Below are 12,807 nucleotides of genomic sequence, written 5' to 3'. Positions count from 1 at the left end.
CACTTGTTCCTTAAAAATAAATCAATGAATCTTTAAAAGATATATGTTAAAAAAAAAAAAAAAAAAAGAATGGACGAGTATAAATAGATGTTCAGAATCCAGTGAGTAAGATTCATGAGAGCATGCAGAGTGGGGATCAGTAAGTGGACTTGGTTGTTGTTGTTGCTGTTGTTGTTTTTAAGATTTTTTAAAATTCATTTGAGAAAGGACAGAGAAAATGACTAGGGGGGATAGGAGTGGCAGAGGGTGAAGCAGGGAACAGGAGGCGGGGCTGGATCCCAGGACCCGGAGATCCTGACCCAGGTGCCCCTGCAGTGGACCTGGGTTGCTACTGCGAGAGCCAGCTCTGGGGGCGCAGCTTGTGCTCTGCGTGCCGCATTCAGCATCAGACTTAGCCGCAGCCTCCCTCCCTACGCACATGGCCAGTCCAGCCCTGCACGCTCTGCCCATGTCGGCCCTGCTGGAGCCCTCTGTCTTCTGACAGTCCCCATGTGCGGCCCTCAGGGTTCCGGGGGCAGTTCTTCTGTGCGTCACAGACATCTGCAGAGTGATGTGTCCCGAAAGGGGTTTGAATTTGCCCGCTTCCCCACCTTGGTGGAGGCCCATCATCCTTCCGCCTCCTTGGGAGCCAGCAGGGGGCAGAGCAAGGACAGTGGCATTGGCCACCACATCCTCCTGCATGGCTAGGGCATGCTGACTTCTCTGTGCCTCAGTGCCCTGACCTGTAAAAGAAGGATAATAACAGTCCTTTCCCTACAGCAATCTTGTGAGTGTTCAACAAGTGTGTGTATGTGTGCCTGTGTGTGAAGCAGTCCTTAGGACCATGCCTGACATGAGCTCTCAGAAACCAGCAAGTCCTGGCTGTAATTATCAGCTACTCCATTCAGAAACCTACAAGTCACCCTGGATCTTCTTCCAGCCTCACCTGTAGCCAGCCTTACCGTCTCTGCCTGCAAACATCAGTCTGGAGTTGGCTCTGTCAGTCCTTGCAGCCACCCCCTCAGTCACCTCCTGCTCACAGCCCGGCACGGCCCCCTCGGCCGCCTCCCAGCTGCTCTCCCGCTGCTGTTTATGCGTCAAGTCCAGGCAGAGCCTACCCTGGTGTACATTTCAGGGGCTTCCTGTGACCCCTAGGTTCATGTCCAGGACCTCCAGTGTGTCCATAGCGCCTTCTCGTGCCCCCTCGCTCCCAGCACCCCTGAGCAGCACACTGCTCTTCGCAGATTCCATGCGGGCCCTGTGCCAGTCTGCAGCCTCTTCTGGAGTTTGTGCAGTGGCTTCTGATTGGCAGCTCAAGTGCGGCTTTCAGGGAGGCCTTCCCTGGCCACACAGACAACAGCAAGGCCCCTGGCACGACCTGTGTCTTCCCCCAGGCTAGTTTCCTGTGCCTAAAGTTACCTTAGCTCCTGGTGGGCTTGTCACTTGAGACTATAGGCTCTGCAGATCCAAGCCCAAGATTGACCGTCTGTCGCCTCTCCAGAGCCAAGAAGCCGGCGCCAGCATAGGTGTCTGCTGTTCACTCACGGAGCTCAGGGACCGCACGGAGCAGGCCCCATCCTGCCAGGGAGACTCGGGCCTGGATTTCACACCTGCATGGCAGAGGGCCACCGCCTAAAAGGTGGAGCAGTGGCGGTAGCTGGGAAAGCCACATGCTTGTCATCGTGGGGCCCAGAGCTGAGGGTCTTGGGCTGATTTATTCTCCATCCTGGCACCAGCTGGCAGTGTTGCCCTTCCCTTTGCTGCTCCTTAGCTCTTCCAGGCAGCTGGCAACTAAGGAGATGGAACTCTCCTCTGGTGTTGGTGTGCTTTCTCGTAGATTTTTCACAAAGACATGATCGAGGTAAATCATATTAACCTCTTTTATTTAACTGACCAAGGCATACTACTTTGTGCATTTAAAAAAAAGATGAACTTTTACTAGGGAGCACGTGTACATGGTTCCAAATTCAAAATGAAGACTCCTCTCTTCTTTCCTTCATCCTTTCCGTTCCCCTTCCTGTGGGGAGGGATGTGGACTTCAGGTGAAATGTGTAGCCTCGAACAGTTCAAGGAAGAGCACAACTATGATCTTAGATACAGTTTTATTAGGCGTTTATTTTTATTAAATCTTATATTTTTTTTCACAGCAATATTGAGGAGAAGGTACAGAGAAGTTTCATATACTGCCTTCTTCCCACCCCCAGCACACCCTCTCCCCTACCCTCTCCCCCACTGTCAGCATCCCCCCCCCCCCGCCGCCACCACTGGGACCGTTTGTTACATTCAGTGACCCTCCACTGACAAGTCATCGTCATCCAAAGTCCATAGTGTATCTCCGGGGTCACCCTTTGTGTCACACATTCTATGGGTTTGGACAAATGTGTAATGACGGGTGTCTGCCACTATGGTATCACGCAGAGTACCTTCACTGCCCTAAATACCCTCGTGCTCCACATGTTTCCCCTTCACCCCACCCCTGCCCCAATATTTTCACTGTCCCCATAGTTTTGCCTTTTCTAGAGTGTCCTGTAGATGGACCCCATACAGTGTGCAGCCTTTTCAGACTGACTTCTTTCCCTCAGATTTGTGCATTTCAAGTTCTCCATGTCTTTTCCTAGTTGATAGCTCATTTCTTTTCAATGATCCATTGTCTGGATGGACCCCAGTTATTACCCATTCACCTACTAAAGGACATCTTGGTTGCTTCCAAATTTTGGCAATGAGGAAGAAAGCTGCTCTAAACATCTGTGTACAGGTTTTCGTGTGGACTGAAGTTCTCAGCTCTTCTGGGTAAATACCAAGGAGCATGATTGCTGGATCGTATGGCAAAAGTATATTGAATTTTGTAAGAAACTGACAAACTGCTTCCCAAAGTGACTACACCTTTCTGCCTTTCCACCAGGTGGATGAGAGTTCCTGTGGCTTCACACCCTTGCCAGCATGTGGTATTGTCAGAGCTTTGGATTCTGCCTGTCCTAACAGATGTGAGCTATGTCCTGAAAAGTCAGGACATAGAAGGCAGGAGTCTTGTTAATAGGCTGTCACTGGGGATGCCTGGGTGGCTCAGTGGTTAAGCACCTGCCTGCCTTCAGCTCGGTTCATGATCCCAGGGTCCTAGGATTGAGCCCCACTTTGGGGCTCCCTGCTCTGCGGGGAGCCTGCTTCTCCCTCTGCCTGTTGCTCCCCTCTGCTTGTGCACACGCGCTCTCTCTCACACACAAATAAATAAATAAAATCTTTTAAAAAATGAAGAAATACGAATTCATCGAAGGAAAAATGAAAAATTACGCAACATATGAAAATGACTAAAAAAATAAGCTGTCACTGCAGTGTGGGGACAGAAGTCTCCGTGCTCCAGGTGACAGGTGTGAAGATGGAGCAGTGGACGAATTTCCAGAGAATTTCTGGAGCAGAAAGGAACTCTGAGTGAGAGTTCATGTGAGTGTCAACAGAAGACTGTGGGGTAGCTCTTGGTTTTCTTAGCTGTGCAGCTGAGCAGAGAGAAAATGCCACTACCCAGGGAAGACTAGGAGAGGAACAGTTTACTGGGCATGGGTGGGAGGTGGGGTGTCGGTCAGGCATTCACTCTCAAACATATTAAGACAGAGGTGTTCACAAGACACAGGCACGGAGATGTCATGGGAGCAGTTGGGTCCGTGAGAAGTCTTATACTGGAAGTGGTCAGCCAGTTTTTAGTAAAATTGCCCTGGGATGGTAGTCCCCTACCCCCGACAGAGCTTTGGAAAAACGCTCACGCCCAGGCTGATGACTGAAGCACAGAATCGTGTCTGCGGGTCAGACAGCCCAGGCCCAAGCATGTTTTTGAAGCTCCCGGCTGTTTCTCATAAGCCAGCCAACATTGATAACCACAGAACCGAATGCTGAGAAACTGACACTTAGAGGTCAGGGAAAGAGGAGGCGCCCACAAGAGACTTCGGAGTGGCCATGAGGAGAAGGGAGCCGAGAAGAATGTGCTGTCGGGAGCCAACACGGAGCATGTGATAAAGCTCCCTGGGTGGTCTATGTCTGCAGAACCGCCTCTGATCGCAAACCAGTGCCGGTAGTGCTTGCTCCACGGTTGGATGAGATCAAATACTTATATCTTTCAAGGGTTCTCAGACGGCTCAAGTAGAGATATACAGAGAGACTGTGGTTGGAAAGTTATTTTGTGAGTGAAGTATCCAGATAAGGAGAGCTAGTCCATCTTAAGCAATTTTCTTTGCTAAGTGTTTTCATGTACTTCCATGCCCCTGGGGATAACTTTTCTAAGTAAACGGCAATTCTGGATCACACCGAGGTCAGGTGCCCCCCCGCCCCCCGGGCAGTGCCTACTCCCACGGCACCATCACTGGCTCCCTGGTTTACAACTGTGGCCAGCCAAGACCCTTGGGTCCTCAGTCTTTATTCAAACAGACCGGGATAGAATTTTATGCCTTAACACTGTTACAGGAGTGTATGGCCTCAGTTACCCCAGCCTGGTCTATAGATTCAGAACAATCTTTTTGTTGTTGTTGTTGTTAAGATTTTATTTGACAGAGATCACAAGCAGGCAGAGAGGCAGGCAGAGAGAGGGGGAAGCAGGCTCCCCGCTGAGCAGAGAGCCCGATGTAGGGCTCAATCCCAAGACTCTGAGATCATGACCTGAGTCGAAGGCAGAGGCTTTAACCCACTGAGCCACCCAGGTGCCCCTAGATTCAGAACAATCTTAGCAGCAGTTTTTTGGAGAAGCTGGCAAGCTGATTCCAAAATTGCCACAGAAATGCAAAAAACTAAGAGCCAGTGTGATCTTGGAAAGCACTACTGGAGGACTTAGTCCATTGGACCTCAAGACTAACCCTAAATCAATGGAGATTGCCAGGAACTAAGTAGCACAGTGTAGTGTGGACAGGAGCATGAACAAATAGACCAGTGGACCCAGTGTGGGGAGTCCACACGCTTGTATGATAGACATGATCTCTGAGAAGGTGGCTCTGCAGAGCAGTGAGTAAGGACGGCTAGTTCCATAAATGGCCCTATTTCACAGCATACGCAAAAATAAACTCCAAATGAGCTGTACATCTAAACATGAAAGGCAAAAACAGCAAAGACTATAGAAGATACCATAAGGGAACATCCTCAAGACCCTGCAGTGGGTGAATGTCCCTAAGCAGGATACAGGATGCATTACCCATGCAGGAAAAGACGGATACATTGGACAAGAGTAAAGAATCTCTGTTGATGAAGAGATGCCATTAAACAAATAAAGTCACAGAGGGCAGAGAGATTTCCAGTAAATCGGCTGAAGAAACTGCTGTCCAGAATAACAAATGCCTACAAATCGGGGGGGGGGGGGGAGAGACACACAAACCAATTTTTTAAATGGGCAAAAGACATGAACAGGGGTTTAATGAGGGAAGATACCTACTTAGTCAATGAGTGTGTGAATACGACGACTACAGTCGTCATTGAGGAAATACACAACTACTGTGCAGTATCACAACACAATTACCAGAGTGGCTAACATTAACACTGGGACATGTGTTGGCAAAGATGTGGGGCAACTGGATCACCCACCATACTGACAGGGTACAGACGGGTGCCTTCACTTGGGAGAACTGGCTGGTGGTGTCTCTGCTGCGGTTGGCCCTGCGATTCCATTCCTCTCTGTGTTTCTACTCAGCAGAACCGCGGACATTATGTTAACCAAAATCCAGGCTCCAGAGTGTTCACAGCAGCACTAGTCATCATGGCCTGTAAACAAGTTATTATTATCCATCAAGGATAAAATCTAGTTGTCCTACATTCACACAGTTGAAGACAGGAGTACAAGTAAATGAAATGCTGCTTCATACAACACAGATGAATGTTAAAACCACCATGTTGAACAAAAGCCACACACAGTGTCTGTCCCGTTCCTTTGATACGAAGTTTGAAAGCTGGGAAAAGTGGCCTTGATGGTGGAGGTCAGGGTGGTGGTTACCTACAGGGGAGGGGCGGGACGTGCAGTGCACCTGGAGTGTTCTGTGTGCATGGCCTTACCCCAGCATGTTCACTTTGTGGTAATCGAGCAAATCATGTTCTTATGATCTTGAGTCATCCTGTATGTAATATTTTGGCCTTTTTTTTTTTTAAAGATTTTTATTTATTTATTTTGACAGAGAGATAGAGAGAGATCACAAGTAGGCGGAGAGGCAGGCTCTCCTCTGAGCAGGGAGCCCGATGCGGGGCTGATCCTAGGACTCTGGAATCATGACCTGAGCTGAAGGCACCTGCTCAACCAACTGAGCCACTCAGGCGCCCCATCTTTTGGCCTTTTAAAATTACTTAAAATCCGTAATCCTATGCCCAGATAACTGTGATTGAAACGTTGGATGTTCCTAAACTCTTGAGTTACACATTTGGAGGTATTTTCTTAGTTTATTCTCCTGTGTGGTATTTTGCATATCCTGGATTTGGATTCCATGAATTTAATCTCGGAAGCAATCTTATTCCAAGCCTGTGTCAAGGGCCTTTAGCTCCCATATGGACGGCAGTGATTTTGTAAGGGATTTAGATTAAGACACTTGATAAACTACATTTATTATGAATCTTCATTTTGGAAAACATGGTCAATACAGACCATTCATTACTAGGACTTTCTCCAGCTGAAAATAAGTATTCAAAATGTTAAAATTAAATGAAGGAATTATATTGGTGACATTTATTCTCATTTTTCAGTTGAGTGCTCTGCAGGACCTTCATCCATTACCCAAGATAATTTTGGAATATAGACAGGTAAGTTCCCTTTGTGAGTGAGTGAGTTGGTGAGGGAGGGGGCCTTCTGGTACCAGCCCTGACAAAAGCCATCAGTCCGTGATCATGGCAATAGCACTGGCAGTGTTCCGAGGGGGACAGAGCTCATTCAGGTGACTTGGTACTTACACTGCTCTCGTGCACCCCACTCGGCTGGAGCCACCGGGTCCCACGGGGACGAGGATGGATGAAGGCGGGGAGGGGATGTTTGTTGTCATCAGGTGGCTTTGCTGTGGGCTAGACTCCACCAGCAGAGTTCAGAAGCCTCTTGAGGGCCTCCGCCTGCTCCCCAGCCCTGGGCTTGGCGAGGTTCCCTGCTCCTCTCAGCATGGTGGTGCCCTCATTCGCTGGCACGCCCCCTTCTTCCTCAGCGGCCCTCGCTTCCTCTGTCCATGCACCTGCCATCTGCCATCCCCTGAACCTGCGACCTGCTGCTCTCCTGAGGTGTGGCAGCCGACAGGGCTTGGTCATAGCACCAAACAGCCTTCTCTTGAAAGGACGAAACGACTAGAGGAGAACTAAAGGCACCCTAGGGGACACGGGAAGACGGGTACCCACAACGACGCTCCATTTATCTCTGCAACATTTCTGTGAGAAGAATGATTCCAGAATTATTCCAGAAAAGAGGGTAGGGTGCCATCTTTCTCTGTGCATCATTGTTGTTTAATTCTGGGTCCTGCACCAGGCCGTTGCAGGGCCTCCTGGAGTCATCAGAGCGGACACGTGAGCGGCACACGCCCAGCGCTCTGTGAAACACATCTGTGACGCTGGTTCCTGTTCGATGTTTAAACAAGAAAGTGATTACTTTTGTCTGTGTTACCTAGGTTCACAAGACCAAGTCAGCCTTTGTGGATGGATTACTAGCTTGCATGAGAAAGGTAATGGAGCTAAACGAGATCCTGTGTTCAGGAATGTGGTTTCCATGGGGCCTCAGAGACATACAATTTCCTGAAATTTTAGTTAACAATGAAATCACCAAATATTCTTGAGCTGTGAGCCGTGATTTGGTTATTAGCAGGTCTCTTTATAGCCTGAGTTGGCATCATGCCTTCAGGCCTGGAGCTGCACGTACGTGGGAGCCCTGGGGCTGCCCAGGCACTATGACACCTGTCACCATACCTCTGCCCGCACCCAGTGCAGGGAAGCAGGAGGAGGAGGCTGCCACCAGAGGCGTTCTGTCTGGGCCCCCGTCTGGGCTGCAGACACCCGCCTGGAGTCCATGCGGTGTCCCTGCAGCGCATGGCCCTCCTCTCCCCATGCTCAGGGGCTTGAAGGGACCCAAAGACCCACATGTCCTGTTGCTGCTTCTGCCCAGGTTGGGGGACCCTCCTTGTTGGCCAGCAGTTGGCTGATGCCCAGGGGCCTCTTAGGGTTGAGGGCTTTGGGCCAGCAGCTTGTGGACGTCTGCAGAAGAGCAGTGAGTACTGTGTGCTGTGAGCAGGGAGACTGTGAGCAGGGCCTGTGTATTCTTGACTTCACACAGCATTGCCCACACTGAAACTGATTCTTCCTAACTGACAAAGGGTTCCATTTCCTCTACGTGGAATCAGACGGGAACTGTGACCGGAAGACTTTCAACCCGGCACCCGGTAAGTTAGCACTCCTTGGCAAATGCCAGCTTCGGTGCCTCAGCTGACTTTCTGCCTATCTGTGGATTTGCCTGTGCACCTTCCCTTTCTGAGAGCAGGCCCCAGTTTACGGGTAGCACTCCTCTGTTTTACGGGTAGCACTTTTTAGTGACATTCTTGTTTTATTTATTTATTTTCTATCATTTCAAATGAATTTTTGGAAGGAGAAGGTATAAACATAATGCGTGCATTTTGCCACTACCTTCCACTTGAAGTCCACATCTTCATTTTCTTTTTAAAGATTTTATTTATTTGACAGAGATCACAAGTAGGCAGAGAGGCAGGCAGAGAGAGAGAGAGAGGAAGGGAAGCAGGCTCCCCGCTGAGCAGAGAGCCCGACGCGGGGCTCGATCTGAGGACCCTGAGATCATGACCTGAGCCGAAGGCAGAGGCTTCAACCCACTGAGCCACCCAGGCGCCCCCACATCTTCATTTTTAACAGCTGATTTATACTCCCCTTGATGACTGGCCCTGGTGATGGTCATTTAGATTGTTTTCAGTTGTACTTATACAGAGATGCCACAAACATACCTGTATGTATATTTTTGGAACATTTTTCTAATGATTTCTATAGGATTCCTAGAGATGGAATTCCTGAGTCAAAGAATATGTGTATTTTTAGGGCTTTACGTTACGAGTTGTGTTTCTTACCTTCCTTGTTAGTGGGAGCACTTTTTTTCCAACTGTGTCCATCCTGAGTGGAAGTAGAAGCCCCCATCTGGTAATTTTCATCCACCTAAAACCCTCATTCTATGTGTTCTCTTAGCATTGAGCACTTCATTGTTCAGTATTTGCTTTATCAAACCTCAGTCTAGTGCCGTCCTAGATGTTCCCTGTACTTGCCTGATGGTCACTACATGGGTTTAACTGCCTATTGACCTCTGTTTACCCCACTACATTGTATGTTCCATGAGAACAGGGACTTTTTAACCTCTTTTGTTGACTTATCCCCCAGGCCTGGCTCTGCACCTGGAACCCACCTGGTAGGCACCAAGTACTTACTGAGTGAGAACTTTGATGAGTGAGCCACTCTTGAGTTGCCCTCCTATGTCTCAAAGTCACATGGTATGGGATCATCATTGGGATTGCAGGTGTTAACAGTGTAGGCCCAGCCTCTTCCTTGAGCTGGACAGTCATGTTCTCCACCCTAGCTGGGAGCTGGTCAAGAACCTCAATTCTCCTCTTCCCTTGACTTGGATCTTTTAGGGTTCATGCCTATCCATCTTTGTTTTGTGTGTCTCTCTTGGACCCATCATCATATTTTTACGAAGGCCTGCTTCTGAGCAAGGGCAGAGGACCTCTCTGTTCCCTCGCACTTGCCAGGAGCCATGTTCTCACCGTATCTTCATCTCCTAATACCTTCTTGTTGGTCGTGGCTTCAGATGCCCCTCCTAATGTTTCTGTGTCAACAGGCTAGTTTTTGTCACTGTCCTTGTGTCCCCACAGTGCTGCTTGCACTGAGTGGTTCTGGGTCTGAATTCACCCACGTTTCATAATTCAAAATATCTGACCTCACCCATTGTATTGTTATAAATTCTTTAATATCCTGGCTCTTCAGTCTTCTTCTAGGTTAGCTTTTAAAAGTTCTTAAAATGTTACAGCTTTAAAATATATTGTTTAGACGTCTAGAGATCCAGGTATGATTTAGCTTTGGCTCCTTGGTGAGTGCTCTCCCTCCTAGTTTCTTCATTTTCCTAATTCTGTGTCTGTTATCTTGTTAGCATGTTTACATTAGCTTTTTTGGTATCTAACTGAGTTGGAGACAAGTTAAGATTTTCTGATATAATGGTGAATGCTTTGATGTAATTTGTGATTCCTTGACCCCTCATGATTTTCCTTGCCTTAAGGTTATTCTTTTTACCTCTGTTTAGGTCCCTTTTCTGCCCCATGATCCCCGAACACATCTTCCTGCAGCCTGACCTTCTTGGCCTGGTCATTGCCTGCTCTTCTGACAGCAGCTCAGGGAATATGTCCATCAGGAAGCATCATCTGACAACCTCCCCCAACCTGAAGCTCAGCAAGAGGCCCCTCTCCCTGTGAAAAAGGCATGGCACCAATATAATGAACACATGAGTGTCCGTCATTCATTCTAAGAGCTTAAATGTTACTTGGGTGCATTTAAAGCTCCTGTCTGCTCTTTTCCCAAGTCGGTTTCTTTCTTTCTTTCTTTCTTTCTTTCTTTTTAATTAAAATTTTTATTTATTTTCAGCGTAACAGTATTCATTGTTTTTTCACCACACCCAGTGCTCCATGCAATCTGTGCCCTCCCTTTTTTTTTAAGATTTTATTTATCCATTTGACAGAGATCACAAGTAGGCAGAGAGGCAGACAGAGCGGGTGGGGAAGCAGGCTCCCTGCTGAGCAGAGAGCCCAATATGGGGCTCCATCCCAGTACCCTGGGATTATGACCCGAGCCGAAGGCAGAGGCTTTAACCCACTGAGCCACCCAGGCGCCCCCGGTTTCTTTCTACCTTAAAGTTAGTGTTTGTCATCCCGTCCAGTCTGTACTACAAATACACACATGTGTGCGTGCACATACATACACACACTTAAATAGATGTATGTATATATACATATGTGTGTGTGTATATATATATCCCTAAATTGTATATATATTTTTACTTTTTTTAAACTTTATATAAATGGTATCAATTCGTAGTTATATAAGTTGCTGTTTTCTTTTTTCTCTTTTTTTTTCAAATATTTTATTTGAGAAAGAGCAGGAGCAGGGGGGAGGGACAGAGGAAGAGGGAGAAGCAAGGAGAGAGCTGAACAGGGAGCCTGGCACAGGGCTGGATCCCAGGATCCTGGGATCACGATCTGAGTGGAAGACAGACGCTTAACTGACTGAGTCAGCCTGGTGCCCTATAGCTTGCTGTTCTCATTCAACTTTATGTTTTTGAGATTTATCCACACTGGCTGAAGTAGCACTAGTCCATTTATCTGGGCTACTATATAGTATTTCATTGTATAAATGTACTAGATGTTTTCCAGATTTTCACTATTAGAAACAATGCTGCAAGAATTAAAACTAATGCTGAGATATATATTCTTGGACACATGCCAGGGTTTCCCCTCCTGGTTACTCATGTTGCCTGGCCAGAGGGCATGCTGGGTGCTGCTTTCCTGACATCACCCGGCCTTCCCCAGGGGGTGGAAAGTCACCCCCCCACCTGCAGCTTTGGAGAAAGTTCCGTGCTGCTCCACAATGTCTGCTGCTGTTGATGTTTCCACATGTTCTAGTCTTTGCCTCTTGGATGCATGTGAATTAGTATTTATCGTGGTTTAGGATTCAGGTTTCTTTGCAGTTTCTTCAGTGACTTGCTTGTTTATTTCTTTTGCCCATTTTCAATTTAGCAGTTTGTCTTTCCTTATTAATTTGTAAAATTTCCTTATATATATAATGTATATAGTTGGGCTTTGCTTTTTACATTGGGTCTGCAGTCCCTCTGGAATTTGCATTTATACAGGCGAAAGGGAGAGATCCCATTATGTTCCCATCTGAATAACTGCTTGTTATAACTATGGTTACAGTAAGCTGTTGGAATAACTTACAGTAATTTGCAATGCCTCTATCCTGGAATTTTGATAGATGCTGGGTCTGTTTCTAGGCTCTCAGTTTTGTGCCCTTGGTCCATTTGTCTATTCTTTTTTTTTTTTTAAGATTTTATTTATTTATTTGACAGACATCACAAGTAGGCAGAGAGGCAGGCAGAGAGAGAGAGGGAAGCACGCTCCCCGCTGAGCAGAGAGCCCGATGTGGGGCTCGTTTCCAGGACACTGAGATCATGTCCTGAGCTGAAGGCAGAAGCTTAACCCACTGAGCCACCCAGGCGCCCCCGTTTGTCTATTCTTACATGATTTTAATTTTAGATAGTTTCATTGGAAATGTTCATCCCCAGATTATCCTCAGCTTAACTTATAATATCACTTACTCCCTTGCTGTAGTGTTTGCCTTCCCTCTACTATACACTCTTCGAGTTGTCTCAACATTTTATCCCAGAAATGAGCTCAGCGTCTACTGCATGATGGGTGGTTACAAAATGTTTTTGAAATAATGAATAAAATTGATCATCACACTAAGTCTAATTACCCTCTGTCGCCATATGGGTGACCCCCTTAACTTAGTTCATCTACTCCCCAGTTGCCTTACCCCTCTGATAATCATCAACCTGTTCTCTGTATCTATGAGTTTAATTTTGTTTTGTTTGTTCTTTTGTTTTATTTTTAGGTTCCGAATATAAGTGAAATCATATGGTATTTGTCTTTCTCTGACTTGGATATAAAGTCAATGCACAGAAATCATTCGCATTTCTTTACACTAACAACAAGACAGAAGAAAGAGAAATTGAGGAGTCAGTCCCATTTACAATCACACCCAAAACCATAAGATACCTAGGAATAAATCTAACCAAAGAGGCAAAGAATC

The 12,807-nt window shown here is 47.1% G+C and overlaps 1 protein-coding gene across 1 annotated transcript in view; it reads left to right on the top strand.

Annotated features, from left to right (window-relative positions):
- Nucleotides 1-10,590, top strand: part of POLN (DNA polymerase nu) — a 40,211-nt gene extending 29,621 nt beyond the window's left edge. The window contains exons 9-12 of the mRNA XM_080797720.1: nucleotides 6,676-6,732; nucleotides 7,575-7,628; nucleotides 8,274-8,339; nucleotides 10,250-10,590. Coding sequence (XP_080653846.1) covers nucleotides 6,676-6,732; nucleotides 7,575-7,628; nucleotides 8,274-8,339; nucleotides 10,250-10,297 — 225 coding nt within the window. The 3' untranslated portion in view covers nucleotides 10,298-10,590. The remainder of the gene's footprint in view (nucleotides 1-6,675; nucleotides 6,733-7,574; nucleotides 7,629-8,273; nucleotides 8,340-10,249) is intronic.
- Nucleotides 10,591-12,807: the final 2,217 nt, after the last annotated feature.

Source organism: Martes martes (genome assembly GCF_963455335.1).
Source record: "Martes martes genome assembly, chromosome: 2".
NCBI lineage: Eukaryota > Metazoa > Chordata > Mammalia > Carnivora > Mustelidae > Martes > Martes martes.
This window is presented reverse-complemented; position numbering and strand designations above follow the sequence as displayed.